The 20,262-nt window shown below is 33.4% G+C and overlaps 1 protein-coding gene across 2 annotated transcripts in view; it reads right to left on the bottom strand.

Annotated features, from left to right (window-relative positions):
* The window catches only part of STAG1 (STAG1 cohesin complex component), a 287,724-nt gene that overhangs the window by 64,327 nt on the left and 203,135 nt on the right, over positions 1-20,262 (bottom strand). For both annotated transcript variants that reach the window (XM_080933999.1, XM_080934000.1), the window contains exons 15-21: positions 8,743-8,860; positions 6,137-6,240; positions 3,679-3,771; positions 3,495-3,584; positions 3,144-3,347; positions 2,141-2,211; positions 610-697 (exon numbers count right to left, since the gene is read on the bottom strand). In XM_080933999.1, coding sequence (XP_080790125.1) covers positions 610-697; positions 2,141-2,211; positions 3,144-3,347; positions 3,495-3,584; positions 3,679-3,771; positions 6,137-6,240; positions 8,743-8,860 — 768 coding nt within the window. The remainder of the gene's footprint in view (positions 1-609; positions 698-2,140; positions 2,212-3,143; positions 3,348-3,494; positions 3,585-3,678; positions 3,772-6,136; positions 6,241-8,742; positions 8,861-20,262) is intronic.

Raw genomic sequence — 20,262 nt, 5'->3', positions numbered from 1 at the left:
AGAGTAATAAGGTATCATCTAAATGTCCCTCTCAAATGAAAATGAATCAGATAATCCCTAAGCATTACCAATAAATATAAGGTTATGTCTCATGAGCATTTATAATATACAAAGTAATTATTCTATTTCTCATATAGAATTAAGAAAATTACTTAAGTTTCAGATTAGGCCAAAAAAAAAAAAAAATCTTGTCATTTTCATTCAACTTGAGTGTGAATACAAGAACTCCTAACACCTACTACAGGCACTCTAACTGGTATTACTGTGAAATTAAACCATGTTGCATGAAGGTCTGGTGCCATCAGTACTTACAACAATGCACACAACAGGTATAATCAGAAATGTATTATAGAAATTAATACTCGTTCCAGCAATGTTTACCTTAACATTAATTTTTAAAGATATACTGTAACATAACTACTTATCTTTTCTTAAAGAATTTGAATATAAAACATACCTAATAGTTATAATCTCAAGGACAGTAACTGTCACAGGAGCCAACTGCATTAGTGAGTTACTAGCTGTTTTCTGCAACAGGCTTTGGAAGATCTATGATTCCTGAGTACCTTAGCTTTATAAATCACAGAAAGAATATTAAAGATTACCTACCTGTTCAGGCATAGCTCCATGTTCAATTCCAGTCTTCAATAGTCTGTAGCAATTACCAAATAGATCCCATTTAGTGAGATCATGAGCACTAAAATAAACAAAAGTTTAAATTTTAATCTAGAATAAAAACATTTTAAATGAGTTCAATTTTAGTAAGGAGAACAACAAAGAAACATGTGTTTTCTTGTAGAACTGAAGAAGACCCATAAAGAAGACATTCAAATGTGGAAGAGAAACAAAGAATAAAACAAGAGCTGATTGTAAAGAGTACATTAAATAAATCACTAATTGTACATTTAATGTCAGGTTTCCACTAAGATGGTTAATCTAAATTCATAATGCATATGAATGCAACTTTACTATATTTAAATAACCCTTTAACAATTTAAAACATATAATTACATGTGTATATTTGAAAGAAAAATCTGCTGTCATCAAATGGACAGAATTATAATACTAGAGAATAAAAAATATGGGAAAACTCAAAATCCACCCTGTTGCCATTTATACGGCCTTCAGATTCCTGAAGAAGATCCTTGTTAGGACTCATGTAGTGCAGAATGGCCAGTATGTCCTCCTGCCTTAATGCTACCTTGCCTGGCTTTGAAGAAAGAAATCTGAACTATACTAGGAACTCAGTTCTTTTGACTATGGCTGCCAATTTTTATCATAAATGATAAGGTATATTTTAAAGTAAGAGTTTAGTTTCATAAGTGGTTCCAATAGTTTTAATTATATAAAAAGAATTATATTTTTCTATTTTTTTTCCTGCCTGCATCCTTCCTCCATTATACTCATCCATAGAGACAAGATCTAACTAGGCATCTCTGTTGCACAAGGTAAACTCCATCTTGTGAGCTGAGACTATTCTTTTCCCTCAAAGGCGGGTGGAAATAGTGATGGTCAATACCACACTCAACTGAAACCCTACATCTTAGAAACTCTTTTGAAATTTTATTTAAGAGCTACAAACAAACTTTTGACAACATAATTCTGTTTCTTTTCCTTTGTGGAGAAGATAAAACTCATTACAGGGATATGTAGACTATAGTTTGAAAGCACATTTTATCTGAACGTTTTGTTTCCTTAATCACCTATTCTGTCTACACAGTAAAACAAGTAATAACCTACCAGTCCAGAGGAATAACTTGTATGACTTCTCCAAAATGTTTTCTCAATCTTTCCGTCAATCTTATTTTTTACTTAGCAATACAGTTAATACCATCAATTGAAAATTATTTGTAAAATTCTAGATCATTAAATAAGTTCACTTATTTTGGTAAATAATATGGATTAACGTGCTTACAGTACACCTGGTATTTAAACATTAGTTTTCAGTAAATTAATAATAAATCTTACACCACCAGTAATTAAGGGTAACAGAATTCAGAAAAAATTGTAATGAACAAAATTTGTTACACTGTAATATTAAAAATCCATAATTTTTGTAAGAAGTCAAATATTATTTTCAGTCTATTCATTGGCCAATATACTACTTGCTAAATTTACGTTAATATTAAGTATGACATACTTGTGAAAAGAAGTTAAACGCTTTAAGGTGGAAAGAACATTGTAGATATCATCATCATCAGCTTCTTCACCCTATAAATAAAAAAGTGAAAATAACTTCATTTTCATATCAACTCAAGTTCATATTGATGCTTATTAATGCTTAACTGCCTAAAATCTATTACATAAAATAGTATATTCACTAGAGATAATAGAAACAAATAAAAAATTGTAACTGCCATATCTACACATAATCAACTTCTGCTTAAATAATAGCTGAAACATTAGACATGTTTGTAATAAACTTTTGTAAATTCCCTGAAATCAGAATTCTTCATGAGATTGTTTTAAACCTCTACTTAATACACTCTTTCAGTACTAAGGACTGAATACCGGGTGTTCCTCAGGAACACACACATCAGATACTACTTGAGCTTGTCTTTCCTTATTTAAGATTTTACTGATGATTAGTTATTTCTATAGCTTTAGAAAAAGTTATAAAAAATAAAATTATACTTAACACACATAAAAAGAAAAATTGTCACATTTTAAAAAAAATCACGAAATTCTTTTAAAAAAATCAGCTATATAGATGTCTAAGGAACATCAAGGCATAAACTATAGAATTCCAGATTGCCTTATAGATAAGAAAGTAAGAGCATGGTATAGAAAACCAACCCAAAACATGAGGAAAACTACCAGTTTGTCAAGAGTGTTGCTTCTTTGAGCAAGCTTATCTAACTTAATTTGTATGTTCTGTTCACTAGCACATTACAGTAAATCAGTAATTTAAAAATGTAAATTTAGATCCCAGACATTAAAAAATGGCAATCTTTTCTTGAAAGAGGCAAAAGTGTAGCATAAAAAGAAAACTAAAAAGGGTGTCCTATATAAGATGTACACTTTCAGTGCTATTGCTAACTTCTGGAATTGGTAGGGACTTTCAGATTTTTAAAAAAGTGGGACTGACTCACATTCAGCTGTTTTGAATAATTATTACATACATCATCAACATTATAACATACCTCTTGCAACAGGTCTTCAACAGAATGATTGAATCGATCTACAAATTCATCAATCAGCTGACTTCGAGCAATATCAACTCGATTCTGAATGGTATACTCTTCACTGCATAAAATGCTGTAGGTTTTACTGCAGGCTTCTAGGACATCTGATTCTACATGTTTCTCTACAACAAACTTAATCTGTTTTAATAAAGCATCCAGGTGCTGTAGAGAAAAAAAAAGAAAAACTGTAATATTTAGATGAGTAATGAAAATTAATAATCATTTGTTGAATAGCCTGTAATTAGATGAAAATTAAAAAAAAAACAAAGTTACTCAAACTACTTTACCAGAAGAATTTCAGTGTCTTACCTTTTCCATCCGACCTGTGCTGTAGATTTCTAGATCAAAATACTGTGGAATTTGCAGCAAGTTTGCTACCTTCTCTGCATCTGCAGAATACTAGAGGAAACAGCAAAGAAAAGAGTAATTACATTAATAGTGTGTGAAAGCAAACTCAGGGATATATTATCACAAAACTGAAAATACCACATACCTTTGATAGCAACATAGGAAGTGTAATGATAAAATGTTCAGTTAATTTGTTTCTATCATCAATTTGAGTTTTCCTTTCTTTGGCTGTTAGCACCTAGAAATAAATTGAAATGATAAAAGTATTATATGGCATTTTAAAAATTGAAAACGTTAATATAAAAAGATGAAACAGTGGCAGATGACATAGCCAAGAAATTTAAGAGGAACATAAAAGACTTTAAGATGAATTAGACTTCCCAATTATAAAAATTACTTAGTTCAATGATTTAAAAATAAAATTAAAAATTGTTAGAATATACTTCAGTTAGAGCAATAATGAATGTACAGTTGTATTTATATAACTATGTATCTCATGCCTGTCTAGTATACATGCCTAGAAGAATAACTTACTAACTTCAAAAAACTTTAGTGCTGAGATTCTGATCCTACCAGTCACTAGTAAGGAACAGTAGCTCACTAGAGAAATGGTTGGTTATTGCGTAAGAACAGAATGGAATCTAGAGTTAAAAATAACTTCCTTATGGTCCCATTTCCCTGGTATCAGGAAATAAGATTAGAGCATTAAAATTAAAGCAGTGTCCACCTTACTGCTCAATTATTTGTTTTGGGAAAGGTCAGCAGCCATGCTATAAGAATGCTCAAACATCCCTAACAGCAGAGCTTTGATGTCTTACCAAATATCAGTGAATACTTGACATCCACATGTCAAAGTCAATATAGACAGCATTTATGTCATCACAGTCAAGCCTAATGGTAAAGATGTGGTCAACCCAAAGAGGTGCTAAGCCAAATAGCAAATACGCCTTTAAGAATTTCAGAACCACAGTGTATGAAATAATGAAGGCTTATAGTAGTAAGTTTATAAGTTTTTTAATTACTTGCTATATCTCAGCAGTTTGTTCTGAAAGAAAGGAAGTGCTTAAAAAAAAAGAGGTAACATCTGTGAAAGGGCTAGAAATTATTGGTAAAGCAAATTATTTGTCAAAGTTGGAGCAACAATATAATTGAAAATCCCAAATCACTAAAAAGCTGACTACTAATCAGCACACTAGCTACATCAATATTATTTTTTCTCTATATAACTTTAATTTCATACTTGATAATTCAGAGTATGCCTTTTAGCAGATGACTTAAAAATAATAAATCACTATTTATAACAATACTAAGCAATAATACTTTAGTATCATTTTAAATGCAGTTCATAATTTTCTCAAAGATTGTCATCTGGCTAATTGAACTCCTGTAGTCTAATTAACATGTTTCTCTATCTGTATGTTTTCTTGTTTAAAAAATGTTTTTATTTATGTATATGTGTACATCTGTATTATGTGTAAGAGGAGTCAGCACCACTGATAATATTATTAGCAAAGATTGAGAGGAAAGAGAGGTATGACTGGGTTTTATATACTTGGGGGTAGGATACTATAGAAAAATTCTTGTTGCTTTCACCTGTAACTTTATCTATTTTTAAATTTAAGGTAGGGTTCTTCTGATATGGTCCTGGTTGGTCTCAAAGTCCCATTTTAGTATCCAGAGTGAGACAGGATTACAAGCATGCTTCTCTTTGCCCAGCAACTTCATCACGTGGCTATTTTTGACACAATTTTTAGTTTTACACTTACTATTGCAAAAAGATTTTCTTATTGTCTTTCATATTAAGAGAAGAGTTTCTTCGCTGGTGTATAACAAACTTATTGTTTTCTATATGTATCATTAGTCACTTATTCCATATAAGGAAACTATCTATACACAAATACTTATTCAAAGATCATACAGCTGTTAAGCAGAAGAGCCTTTAAACGATACAGTTTATCTCTTTAGCCCTTACGTGCTTTAAAAAAAATTATTAGCCAGGCATGATGTTGTATACTTTTAGTCCTAGCAAATTAAAGGAAGACAGAGGCAGGCAGACCTCTGTGAATGAGGCCAACCAAATCTATACAGTGAGTTCCAGGGTAGCCAAAGCTACATGATAGCGTATCCTCTATCAATACACATATAATTTTCTGTGTGTTTGGCCTGCAAGTATGTCAGTACTCCATTTGCCCACATGGTGCCCATGAAAGCTAGAAGGCATCTGATACCTGCAGACTAGATTTATAGACAGCCTTTAACAGCCATGTGAGGACTAGGAATTGAACTTGGGTTCTCAGGAAGAGCAACCAGTGCTTTAAACATCTGAGTGATCTCTCTAGCTCAACTTGCCCCCACTGCCCCATACACAATGTGATTTAATTATACTGTAAAATTCTATAGTAGAAGTAGATAAAGATCCTAGAGGAATAAGAAGAAAATATTTTTCTAGAACTTGAGTCAAGCAGATGAAGCACCATGGTATACATGCATTATTGTTAAAAATCCTATTTTTAGGGATACAAACATAAGTAAAGTATCAAAATAGTCTAGAGTTAATGACATCAATAAGTTTCCTGTAGACTATTTCCTAATTGAAAACTTACTCTCTTGCCGGTACCCCTTCCCACTGGAGGATGTGCCTCAGCTGCTTGACGAATTGTACAGACCATTAGCTCTATAAGAGCACTCTCTTGACGGTCAGACATTGCTGAAATGAACAAAATGTATGAGTGGTTTCATAATCATATCCTAAACATAAGTCAATGGTTTATTAAAACTGCAAACATGTACTACTTATTATAGAGAATTAAGGCAGACTCTAATTTTGATACTTTCCACTTTTATTTAATAAGTAGATGCTATCATTAGCCAAATAAGAAAAAGCACATAAAGTAAGCTCTCTCATCTCTTCCAACATGTAGTTTTTTTTTTTTTTAAATTCTCACTTTTGAGTAAGGCAATACTAAAATTTTACCTTATTTTCTTCCACATAATTCCAAATTCTATATTATAATTTTTTAGTTTTTTAAGAAATGAAAGGTTATATCATGTATTTAAAAGGTTAGCAACATATTTTAATATATTTTAGGCCAATATATACATAAAGGTATTTTTGATTTTTAAGACAAGGTTTCTCTGAGCACCCCGGCTGTCTTAGAATTTGCTATGAAGACCAGGCTGGCCTCACATTCAAGAGATCTGCCTGCTTTTGCTTACCTCTGCCTTCCGAAAGCTGGGATTAAAGTTGTGTACCACCATCTTCCAGCTCACATATATTTTAAGTGATTAAATAATTTATATAGTACAACTTAGTCAATGTACTAAATAATAAAATATTTGCACGTGTCTGATACCATAAAAATGCTACAAAAGTCTATCTTGTACTAAGTTGTATGATTACTGTAACATATTCCAGGTCTGAAAATTATAAATACCTTTAGTTTTGTTCATTAACCTGGCATTTCAACAATATTTTGCTTCTTCTTATCTAATGATCAGTGAAATGGAGTATATTTTTCTGAATGAGTAGTCACTGGGTTTTTGCTATATGGTGGCAAATATGCTAATTATACATACCTTAAGGTCACAAACTCACACAGTTTGCATTTCACAGATGAACACATACACAGAAGCACCCACACCCATACATATAGTAACACTTAAAAACATTATAAGACATCCTTAAAACTATTGCTAGTCTTTTACAATGCATATCTTCACAATTTAGTCTTTTAGTTTTTAACTAGGGTTTTACTACTGAAATTATAACAAACTCCTTCTATTTAAAATGTAATTTAATGTCTATAAACACAAATTCAAATTAATTTGCCTTTTAAACTTATTTTGAACTTATTTCTTCAAAGTTACTGTTAGCATTTTAAATTTGAAATACATGTCAAAACATTTAGGGAAGAAAGTTGATTTGGATGCCATTCTATGCAATATGTTACAGGACATAGGCAAAAAGAAAAAAAAAACAACAAATTGAGTTATTAGATAAATACAATGTTGAATCTAGCAAGACCTCCCTACTTAAATACAATCATTCTATAAAAGGGGCAGAATCAGGTATGGGGAAGACAGGAGAGAAGTCCAGAGGGTCAGGAGAGTGAATGGAAATATGCAGTTGTGAGGGTGGGGATCAGGAAAACCTCTCGAATGTCCCAGAGTCCTGGGATGTGAGAGGCTCCCATGACTCAACAGAGATGACCTTAGCTGAAATGCCCAACAGTGGGGAGGTAGAACCTGAAGACACCACCTCAGGTAGATAGACAGGGCTCACAGTATAGAAATGGGGCAACCCACCCATCTTGAAATTTTTGAACCGAGAATTTCTTCCTGTCTAAAAAAAATAAACGTACAAAAATGAGCAGAGACTGAAGGAAATGCCGTTCAGTGGCTAGCTCAATTTGGGATCCATTCCACAAGCAGGTACAAAACCCTGGCACTATTACTGATGCCATGTTGTACTTGCAGACAGGAATTAGCATGGCTGTCCTCTGAGAGGCTCTACCAGCAGATACTTACAGCCAACCATTGGACTGAGGTCTGGGATTCCTACAGAAGAATCAGGGAAAGAATTGAAGAAACTGAAGGGGATGGCAACCCCATAGGAAGAACAACAGTATCAACTAACCTGGACCCTTGGGAGCGACCAGAGACTAAATCAGCAACAAAAGAGCTGCTCCATGGCCCCTGGCACATATGTAGCAGAGCACTGCCTTGTTTGGCCTCAGTGGGAGAAAATATGCCTAATCCTGTAGATATTTGATGTCCTGGGAAAGAGAGATGCTTTGGGGAAATGGGAGGAGGACGGTGGTTAGAGGAGCATCCTCTCTCTCATAGGCAAAAAGAGGGGGTATGCGGTGAAGAACTCTCAAAGACGGCAACATTTGGCATGTAAATAAATAAAATTTGATAAAAAATTAAAAAGATTTACTTTTGAAAAAATTAAACAATAAGCATATTTTGTGTTTCAATTCTGCAATCAGAATTTCTTGAGTATTATAGAACTCATGGACTTTGGAAACACCGTGTGCAGCACAGTGATTGTGTTAATACGGAAAGATGTTTAAAACTGAGAAATTCTTATTTATTGTAGGAATTAAATTGTCTCATTAAAGAAAAACACCCCAAATTTACACAGAAAATATTACATTTATCAATGGAAATACAACAAAACAAAAAGAGACTTGTTAAAAGACTATACCTTCCTCTCCTTGAACAGGTTCTTCTAGTAGTAACTCTGTCATACATTCCCAGTCTTTCAACAGTTCTTGAGAGCTCTCCCACAAGCTGTCCACCAAGTAGGCTGCATGTTCATGTAACTAAAATTAACAAATTGAATGTGACCAAAGAACACTGAATAAAAGAACTAATAATATTGTGAATTAACTCATCTTCACAATTAAAATGGGTTGGTCTCACAGTTCTAAGAACCATTCAAAACAAGAATAAAAAGAATCTATATGTGTATATACATATATACAAACACAAACACACACATCCATGTACTGTGATGAGGACATAATATGCAGAATTAGCTGACTTTTTGAACTGTACCAATAGTAAGATTACAATCTTCTATATTCTAATGACTCATGTGCCAATGAAGGAAGAGAATAGACATCTAATTAGAATTCTTGAAATAAGCGAAATCTAGGTTAGTTTCATTACTCTTGACAGTTTCTTCTTAAATCTATGGCTGGGTATGTCTGTGGTACATGTGCCATGGCATACCAGTGGAGGTCATAGGTTTGGGGTATAAGAACTAACCAGATAGATCCACTTTAGTAAGACTTCCTTGTTCACTACTGTACAGACCAGGCTGTCACACATAAGGATTCTTTTCACACTTAATCTGTTTTTCCTATTTAAAAGGAGATTAATAATATTTATCCCAGATATCTATTTGAAATACTGGCACGTGTTGTTATCTTTTATTTTGTTGGATATATTTTATTTACATTTCTAATGTTATCCCCTTTCCCAGATTTCCTTCCATATCCCCTATCCCATTACCCCTCCCCCTGCTTCTATGAGAGTGTTCACCCACCTACACACTCCCTCCTACCTCCCCACCCTGACATTCCTCTACACTGAGGCATCGAGCCTTGGCAAGACCAAGGGCTTTTCCCCCATTGATGCCCAACAAGGCCATCCTCTGCTACATGTGCAGCTGGAGCCATGGGTCCGTCCATGTGTACTCTTTGGATAGTGGTTTAGTCCCTGGGAGCTCTGGTTGGTTGCTATTGTTGTTCTTATGGGATGCACACCCCTTCAACTCCTACAATTCTTTCTCTAACTCCTCCATTAAGGATCACATTCTCAGTTCTTAGGTTGGCTGTGAGCATCCACCTCTGTATCTGTCATGCTTTGGCAGAGCCTCTCAGGAGACAGCTTTATCAGGCTCCTGTCAGCAAGTACATCTTGTTATTTTAGTTCCTCTCGTTTTACTCTTTCCTGTTATCATTGTGTTTACTCTCATCTCAGTGTTATTTTCTATTTGTCATGACTTTTTTTTTGATAATTTTCTTTTCCTACAGTAAGAAAACATAATCACACTCCTTATATATACTTCAAACCAAACTCTCTTCTACATCTAGTTATTAAACCTTAAAGAATATTTTACTGCTTTAAAAAAACTCTTCAGGTGGACATGTAAAGATGTCAGCACTGCTCGAGCTACTGTTGAATCTCCCAATAATGATGAAACTTTCCAAACTTTGAAAATTCTTCAACTCTTGATGCTAGTAATATGCAGTTAGCCAACATGTGTAATTACATTTTATGATATAGATCAAAACTCATTTTGAGTTCCTAAACTAATTTAATTTACTGTGAGATAAGTTTCAAAAATGAACCAAGAACATACAAAAAAATATTATGTCAATGCTAGGGACTGAGCCCAGAGCAGAGTGCACATGAGGCACGTTTTCCAGTAACTGCATCTCCAACACTTAACCGTTATTAAACATGCTAATACTGTATCTTCATCAGCAATGGTATCTCTAAAACTATGAAACAACTTTCCATATTTACTGGTTATCTACTGCTAGCTAGGCACTGCTAACACTTGAACTGTTTTTCTTACTAATTCATTCCGTTAGATGATCTGTAGATGATTCTGTTTTCTTTTACCTTAATTGTCTAGTTTTTACTGCATTTAATATCTCACACACTGACTCCAAAAATACTTTAGAAAAACCACAAACATGCACATACATGAGGGTAAGTAGACACTTCCACCCCAAAATCTTCCAGTGAATTGTGTCAGAGGAAGTAATTACTAACTAGCCAAGTCTTTTCTGGGGATGAGGTAGCAGAGAAAGGTTTGTATTGTGACAGCTCTAAGACTTTCCAGTTACCAATCTTAAAAAAACTATTCCTAGACCATCACTACTATCATTCTTACAGGGACAAGAACAAGTGGCATTACTACTTGGTGTCAAAGATGAAATATAGAAGCAGGATATCAAAAGCATTTGAACTACTGCCATTAAATCTCTGCTTAAAAAGTTTGTTGAGTAGGTAAATTTTAGAGAAGATTTTAAAACTGTTTTGTATGTTTTAAAACTGTTGGCACTGCACACCAATGTGATATGTACTTAATGATACTGAGCTATGCACTTCAAAATGTATAGTGGCATGCATATTACCACTATAAAAACCCAAGATTACTAAACGCTTTTATGATTAAATACATTTGTATGCTTGATTAAGTACACATATTTGGCAATAGAGAGGGGCTATATTCAACAGATTATAACTTTTAAAAATAGAAGCTATGGTCCTTTTGATTCTTTTAACAGATTCTTTATTATTATTATTATTATTATTTATTCTTTATTAATAAATCAGATTCTTTAATTCTGATTTATCTTTTATAATTGTAATTTTCTTGTTTTTTAAAAGCACCTGCTATCCAGCCCATTATTTGCAAACTTTCTGTGCTATTTTGATTAAAATATGCTTTTAAGTAGCATACATCTGTTTTATATTTTCCTTAGTGCAACTTCAAGTGAGAATGCTTTTTCTTTTAATATATCATGTTTTATTAACATTTTCTGGAATAACCAATGGTAGAAATATTCCAGGTTATTTATTTTCCTTATTCTACTTACAGTATTTTATTGAATATAATAATAGGGTTATTTGGTTCTCTGGAGACTAACTGCTTGAGTTATCTGTATATATTGGATATTAGCCCTTTATTGGAGGTAGGATTGCTAAAGATCTTTTCCCAATCTGTGGATTGCTGTTTTGTCATGTTAACAGTGTCCTTTGCCTTAATCCTTAATTTGGATGCCAAGACTCAACTCACAGGACGTGGATGTTCACAAATCTGCTGACAGCTATAATATTCATGCTTAGGTGACTTTTGGCATAACTCAGTAAATCATGGTATCCATTTCAGGTTTTAAGTTTGCATACACTATATTTGGAAAGAGAAAGCTAACATCTTCCTGACAGTCAGTGGCAATCACTTTCTTCATATTTTACTTCTTATTTGAGTTTGGATTTGGGGGAGGGGTGGTTTGAGACAGTGGCTCTGGCTGTCTTAGAACAGACTGCTTAATTCCACAGATTTGCCTACCTTTGCCTACCTTTGCATCCCCAGTGCTGAGATTAAAGCATGTACCGCTATACCTGAATGAGTACAGTTTGGCTTTTAATTTAAAAATATCTCTTTTTAACTGGCTGTGAAGTACTAGAAACCAGTCACGACTTGGGATAGAATATGCACCAGAGGCAAGGACAGGGAGGCAATGATAATCAGAAAGCCTAGCCAGGGTGATAGCGTAATAGTTCCTTCCCTTCACACATTCTTTCTCTAAGTCTAAATGTGTTTTTCATTCAATTTTATTTTTTTATATATTTTATCAAAATAAAATATTTTATCTATTATTAGGATTGCTATATATTTTACTTTATTTAATCAGAACATTATGCTTCTACAGTTTTAAGAATTAAAAAAAATTGATTAAATATCAGTTATACTTAGCCCCAAAACTTTAGACTTAGTTAATAAAGTTTCCTACATTGGTTCTTCTTTTACTGTATTCTTTTAAAACCGCCACTGTTCCATTCTTTCTATGGAGTTCTTGTTACATAATACAATAAAACTATAAGTTTGTACTTCTTGTCTATTTTCTCTCTCATATTTGAAGCACTGCTTCAAATGACAGAATTCTAGTTTAAGCCTTTACTTTTACTAAAGTCTCTTATAACTTAGAAATATGAACTAAGTTTTTTCATTAGTATATTGTCATTTTCAAGTTTTATATTCTCTTGTTAAGTTGTGTCAACAAATTTATTTCAAGACCCTGGCTGATTTCTTGGCTGACAGGAAAAATGGACAGAGGAAAATCTGTAATCAAACAGGATTTCTGTCAGTGATATGCACTAGAAGGTATATAATTCTCTGTACTTCTGGTTGCCACAAACTGCTTGAGCATTCATGTTATTTCTAAGACCCACTAAGACTGTATAAATCCTTAATGCCCTAGACCTAGTTCTAAAATCAACAGGCTCAGTTCAGAGGCAGCTGTTTGCTTACTATTCACATCATTTATTTACTTGTCTCTGCTGTTCTGATTAGTGAATGTCTCAGAATTCTTTGAGAAAAGTCTAAGTTAATAAAAAGACAAGTTTTTGTTTTGATCACAATGAAAATATATATTATTTGTTATATTTTATTGCTTTTACAGTTTCATCCTTTTGAAAACTGGTAATGTCTCTTTCATCTTGATTAATTTTGCCTGAGGTTCTTGATGGAGGTTTGATGACATATTGATTCTAATAGCATCAGTTTTCTTTTAAAAGACATTTATTTTTTAAAAAACTTTCTAGTGTTTTTCCTACTTGTCTTTATAAATTCCACATGTGTACCTGGTGCCGAGGCAAGAACAAAGTTTTTGATACTCAAAAAATGAAGTTTACAGATAGATAGTTGTAAGTTACCACTGGGTGCTGGAAACTGAACCTGGCTACTCCAGAAGAGCAACACATGACTTCCCTGAGCCAGCTCTCCAGCTGCACAATCAGTATACTTTCAGATGATTTTTTTTTTTTTGTCCTTTAAAATTTAGCTCTGGTATACCGTTACCATTCTTATCAGAAAGTTGTAATCAATATTCTTATTGTAGATGCTATATTTGAACATTTAATTATCTTTTGGACTGTAAGGAGGTAATGGTATAGTACAGTGTTGTGGTACTCTTTATTGATGATCTGAATGGATTTGGAGCCCTAGGAGACGTATGCCTGGGAATTCTTTTTTAGAACACTTCTAGAGAGGCCTAACTGTAGGAAAAACCCATTCTGATATGGGAAGCACTGTATCATTTTTCAGAGCTATAAGTTGAGCAATAACATTAATCTGTCTTTGCTCCCTAACTGCAAATGCAGTATAACCAAGTACTTCATGCTTTTACTGCCATGTTTTTCCACCCAAAATGAACTGTATTTTTACAAACTGTAAATCAAACCAAGCCTTTCCTTCCTTAAGCTGTTTTTGTTGGGTATAAGAAAAATAACCAATACAAAATTTGTATCAAGGGATATGGCTGCTGCTGTAATAAACCCAAATGCATAGTTCATAGGCCTTTGGAAGTGGTCTTGGAGAGAAATGTAGGAGAGTTTGGAGATAGACTATAAAAGCTTCAGAATGTGCTAAACAGAGCTTCATGAGCCATTCTGGCCAAAGTGTAGAACACCAGGTACTGGCAGAAAAGTCAAAAGGAAATATTGTGCTAAAGGCTTCAGGGGCAGTAAAACTCTAGTAGGAATTGAAATAAAAGTTATTCATATGTCCAATAAAATGGCTGCTTTGTGCCCATGTCCCAAGAACCTAAGTGTGACTGAATTAAATGACAACAGTCTAGTTTGTCTAGTGGTAAAAACTTCAAGACAACATATTATTAGGTTATTGTATAGTACTGCTCAATACTTATTGCCAGATCTAAGCAGAAGGAAGACAGAAAAAGTAGTCTTGGGGAGGAAATGAACATCACCAACCTCAAAGCTGAAGACAAGGATGGTGTGGAGAAAAAGTACATTAACAAAGAGATTGACATAATGAGACAATAGGAACCATATTGTAAATGTAATAGCTAACCCACTAAAAGGTTAGCTTGTAAACACAAATTTATTTGAAGGAGAATGGATGTGAAAGGGTTCATCCCTTAAACAACTGCCTAGTGAAGTGCTTACATATGTTTAGCCACTAAGGCACCCTGCAGCAATGGTAGAAGGGGAGGAGATGATGTCTCCAGTTGTCAGAACTTGAGAACATCACCCCCATGGTGCTGGTATAGCAGATATTTTAAAAATGTAAGAATCTTAAGGTCAAGGATGCTTATACTAAGGATTCATAAAGTCTTTGAGGCTACACATGTGGATGATAAGACATTCTCCAAGGGGTATCTTGTGAAACTGTTGTGAAGTTCAAATGATAACAGAGATGGTATATAAAGAAAAGCTGAAGACAAATAAATGCTATCCAAAGAGAGATGATATGTGTTGCAGGAAGCAAAAAATAGAGTCAAGGCTACTGAAGTCTAGGTGATGCTACATAGTTGCAAGACACTGAGTATAGGCTTTGGTTATTGCCCAGTTGGGTTTTAGTCTGGTCTTTTCTTGCTATAGTCCTGTACTTACCTTTAAGAACAGAAATGCTTATTATTTGCCTTTGTATATTAGACATGTAATTTGCTTTATTTTATACTGATTTGTAGTTAATTCTGTTGAGTCCCAGAAGAAACCTGAGATTTCTCAATAGCATTGAGACTATTGAAGATTACAGAGACTTTCCGAGTTGGACAGAATGCATTTTGAATTATGAAATGGATAGAAGGCTTTCAGGGCCCGAAGTGGAATGTTATGACTTGAAAGTGATATTTTTGGATGTCAAGATAAGAAGGGGTTGATCCATGACAATCTTTATAGTCAACCTAACTAATCATCTGGGAGACATAAAAATGTGTCATTGAAAAATTTTAAAAAGAGAGGTTTAATTATGAAAGAACCATGTTATAGACTGAAGATAAGATTGAATAAAAAGGTAAAAATGAGAAAGCAAGCTGAGTACCATCATTATGCCTTCCTGCTTCTTGATTCCAGAGTCAATGTGAATAGCGCCCTACGTTCCTGCTGTCCTGCTCTCTCTGACACGATGGACTCTATCTTCTCAAATCAGGAACCAAAATAAACGTTCTTCCCTTTTTAAGCTAATTCTGTCAGATATTTTATTAAATATCTGACAATGAGAAAAGTAACTCATGAGTGCATTCTGTTAAAGCCAATAATCAGTAACAATAAAAGAATGAGCTGTTACAACTTTAATGAGTGTATTAGAATGGCAAGATTATGTATTGGCTCATTTTCTGGTTAAGTTTCAATTTTATCAGTATCAGCAAGCTATACAATATTGTTAGTCAGAGATGGGCTTGATATGATGTTTAGCAAATTTGTCTTCAGATTTATGTTACAACCACAGACCTTGAAGATCATAAATTAATTTAAACTACCATAAAACAATTTTAAGATAATAAATTCTAACAACAGTAAGAATAACAAGGAACTTCCATTGTAAGTTAGAGATGAAGTTCTGAGGAGGACTTAAAGACATTTTTAACAACTGTTATATCACAGCAGTACCAATAAGTCTTTGGCAAAATGGTAACTTTAAAATAACAAGAAAAATAACATTCTAAAAGATGGTTATTGATGTTACCCTTTTATAAACATCAGATACTGAAAAATTATTTTTATACTTTTCAATAATTAGAAAAACAAAAAGACAAATAACTTTAATAAACAAACACTACATAGCAAGATGAATATTTAAAAATTTATATCTAAATAAAAATTATATTTTAATTTTATTCATAATACTGGCATGCTTTATCTTGTAAGATAAAATTAGAATTTATTTTACAGGCTTTCTTCAAAACTTGTACATCTAATTAAACAATTCTAATTTCCTGAAGATTTTAAGTATAATACTCTGGGCATATTATAATTAAACTTCAAGTAGCTTCAAATTTACTTCCAATGTTTTATATCAAGAATTCTCTGCATTTTAACCTCTGGTAGATAGTTAAATACATTCTAGGAGTTCAAGATATAATGGAACTTATAAGAATTTAGTCTATGACAAATCATTTTGAATTAAAATTATCAGCCCAAGTTATTAAGCCTAAAATTTCTAAGCATTCCAATATGGGGCCTTTGATCTTGCTCAAAGAGAGTTAATCATTATCTAATTTTATGAAACTTGAACATGAGCCGAAGAGGTAACTTAATGGATAAAATGCTTGTCCTACAAGTTTGGGGACAAGTATTACAACTCCCTGAAGCCACAAAAAAAAGCTCTGTGCAAGTGCACAGGTATGTGATTCCAGAACTTATATGAAATGTAAGAGGGAGAGGACCCTGTAAACTCAAAGGGCAGTTAGGCTAATGCACATAGCAGTGACCAACACAGAGACCAACTTCAAACGAGGTGGACGGTAAGGACCAAAACCAAAGGTTGTCTTCAGATTTTCACACACACAGGATTAAAAAAATGGAGACAACTGTTGTTATTTTAAGGGGTGATGAGAGGAAGAGGAAGAAACCAATAATTCAAAGAACATTATTCTAGTTCAAGAAGTATCTAATACCCTAGAGAAACTTTTTGAGTCTATCAATAATATGGGTACCTATTATTTATTCTGATGACTCTGTAAGAATACAAGGAGAGAACCAGATTTACATAATATACTTGAAAATAATTATGTCACAAGAAAACAAATCTTAGCTTGTATAATAAACTAGACTGTCATCCCATTATAGAAAAATCTGGATTTATTATACTCAAGTAAGACTTCTGCTACAAACTGGCCAAGTATGTAAAATACAGAATACTTTGACACCTAAAATTAATTACTACCAAAAGGTTGCTAAAGTTTCTAAATGTCACTTTTCCATACCAACAGAAAACAAACAAGTAGTTTAGATAGACCCCTTATCACTGTCATTTTATCTGTACTACCAATTTTTGAATGTTTTAGAATTCTATTAACATACTATTACACATTTCAAAAGAAAACAAAGAATTGTAATCAGTTCTGTTAATCACACTTGAGTGATTCACAACTGATCTGATTTCTAGTCTTAAACCAATCATAAGGCATTATCTAACACTTTACAAACTGACATGTTTAACAAAAAGTAAGTTTTAAAAACAAATTCAAAATAGGAAAGTGGCTTTAACACTAGTGTACATTTATGGGAAGAGGGTAAAAAAAGACTTTTTTTTATTTTTAAAATAACAAATTTTCTCCGGAAACACAGGACACCAGAAAGGCCAAATCCTTAAACATGATGTGTACCTTAGCTTGGCCAGCTGTAAAGAATGCCATGCATGAAAACTGGATATATAATTGCACATGGTTGTACTCATAGCAAGCACAGACATTTAATAATAACCATTACAAATTACTTTAAAGATAAAAATGCCTCCCCTGAAACATGTTTACGCGTCTTAATTACTCAAGAAGTCCTTGCGAGTTTTTAGAACAATATTTAACACTACAACTCAGCTGAGACCGTTAGATTACTTAACTTTTCAACACTTTATTATTTGTATGGCTCATCTGAACCAATATCAGCAACTACTTTTTATATACTTTGTAATTACTGAATAACACTTTTTATTCCAATCTTCAATAGTCCTCAACCTTCCTAACAATGAGACCTTTTAATAAACTTCATGTGGTGATCTAAACGATAAAATTATTTTGTTGGTACTTCATAAATGTAATTTTGCTGTTATTAATCATAATCTGGTATGGAGCCCCAAAAGGGGTTGTAATCCACAAGTTGAAAACCACTGCTCTAAACCCTAATATTACAATGAAAAGGGCTATCACAGGTGATATTTACTGGTATTTATTACTTTATTTTTAATTGAAACTTTATGTTCTAGAGCTTTCAGGTGTGCTGTCAAGCTGCTAGTGTATGCTCTCTCCAGTTTCTTTTTGGAGGCATTCAGAACTGATTTTTCCTCTTAGTTCTGTTTTTATTGCATCCAATAAATTTAGGTATGTTGTGCCTTCGTTTTCATTAAATTGCAAAAAGTCTCTGATTTATATCTTTATTTCTTCCTTGACCAAGCTATCATTGAGGAGAGCATTGTTTAGCTTCCATGTGCATGTGGGTTTTTTGTTGTTTTTGTTGTTATTGAAGACCAGCCTTAGTCTACGGTGATCTGATAGTATGCATGGCATTATTTCAATGTTCTTATATCTGTTGAGGCCTGTTTTGTGACAGACTATATGGTCAATTTTGCAGAAGGTGCCATGAGTTGTTGGGAAGAAGGTATATATATATTTTTTGTCTTTGGATGAAATATTCTATAGATGTCTGATAAATCCATTTGAAAATATCAGGAATTCAAGGCCCATACCTAAAGATAATAAAAGCAATATAAAGCAAAATGGTAGCCAACATCAAACTAAATGGTGAGAAACTTAAAAGTGATCCCACTAAAATCAAGGATTAGACAAGGCTGACCACTCTTCCCCTACCTATTCAATATAGTATTGGAAGTCCTGGCCATAGCAATAACACAACAAAATGAAGTCAAAGGGATACAAATCCCAAAGGAAGAAGTCAAAATATCACTATTTGCAGATGATATGGTAGTATACTTAAGTGACCCCAAAAATTCCAGAGAAATCCTATAGCACACAACTTCAGCAAAGTGGCTGGATGTAAAATTAACTCAAATAAATCAGTAGCCTCATCTACATAAAGAATAAACATGCTGAGAAAGAAATTAGGGGAAAGGCACCCTTCACAATAGTCACAAACAATAGAAAATACCTTGGTGTGATCCTAGGTTAGCAAGTAAAAGATCTGTAGGATAAGAACTTCAAATCTCTGGGGGGGGGGGGGGGGGGGAAACAAACCAATAAAACTGAAGATCTTAGAAGATAGAAAGAGCTCCCATGAACAGGGATTGAAAGAATCAACATTGTAAAAATGGCCATCTTGCCAAAAACAATCTACAGATTCAATACAATCCCTATCAAAATTCCAACTCAATTCTTCATAGAATTAGAAAGAGCAATTTGCAAAGTCATCTGGAATAACAAAAAACCTAGGATAGCAAAATCTATTCTCAACAATCAATGAACTTCTGAGGAAATCACTATCCCTGACCTCAAGCTATATTACAGATCCATCGTGATAAAAAACACATGGTATTGGTACAGAGATACGCAAGTAGATCAATGGAACAAAACTGAAGACCCAGAAATGAACCCACAAACCTATGGTCACTTGATCTTTGAAAAAGGAGCTAAAAACATTCAATGGAAAAAGGACAGCCTCTTCAACAGATGGTGTTGTTTCAACTGGTAGTCAGCATGCAGAAGAATGCAAATTGATCCATTCTTATTTCCTTGTACAAAGCTCAAGTACAAGTGGATCAAAGACTTCCACATAAAACCAGGTATACTGAAACTATTAGAAGAGAAAGTGGGGAAAAGCTTAGAACACATAGGCACAGGAGAAAATTTCCTGAACAGAACATCAATGGTTTATGTTCTAAGATCAATTATCAACAAATGGGACCTCATGAAATTTTAAAGTTTCTGTAAGGCTAAGAACATTGTCAAAAAGACAAAATGGCAGCCAACAGATCTGATAATTATCTTTACCAATCCTACATCTGATA

The sequence above is a fragment of the Micromys minutus genome (genome assembly GCF_963924665.1).
Source record: "Micromys minutus genome assembly, chromosome: 21".
Lineage (NCBI taxonomy): Eukaryota > Metazoa > Chordata > Mammalia > Rodentia > Muridae > Micromys > Micromys minutus.
Note: the sequence above shows the minus strand (reverse complement) of the source record. Positions and strands in the feature narration are given on the sequence as shown.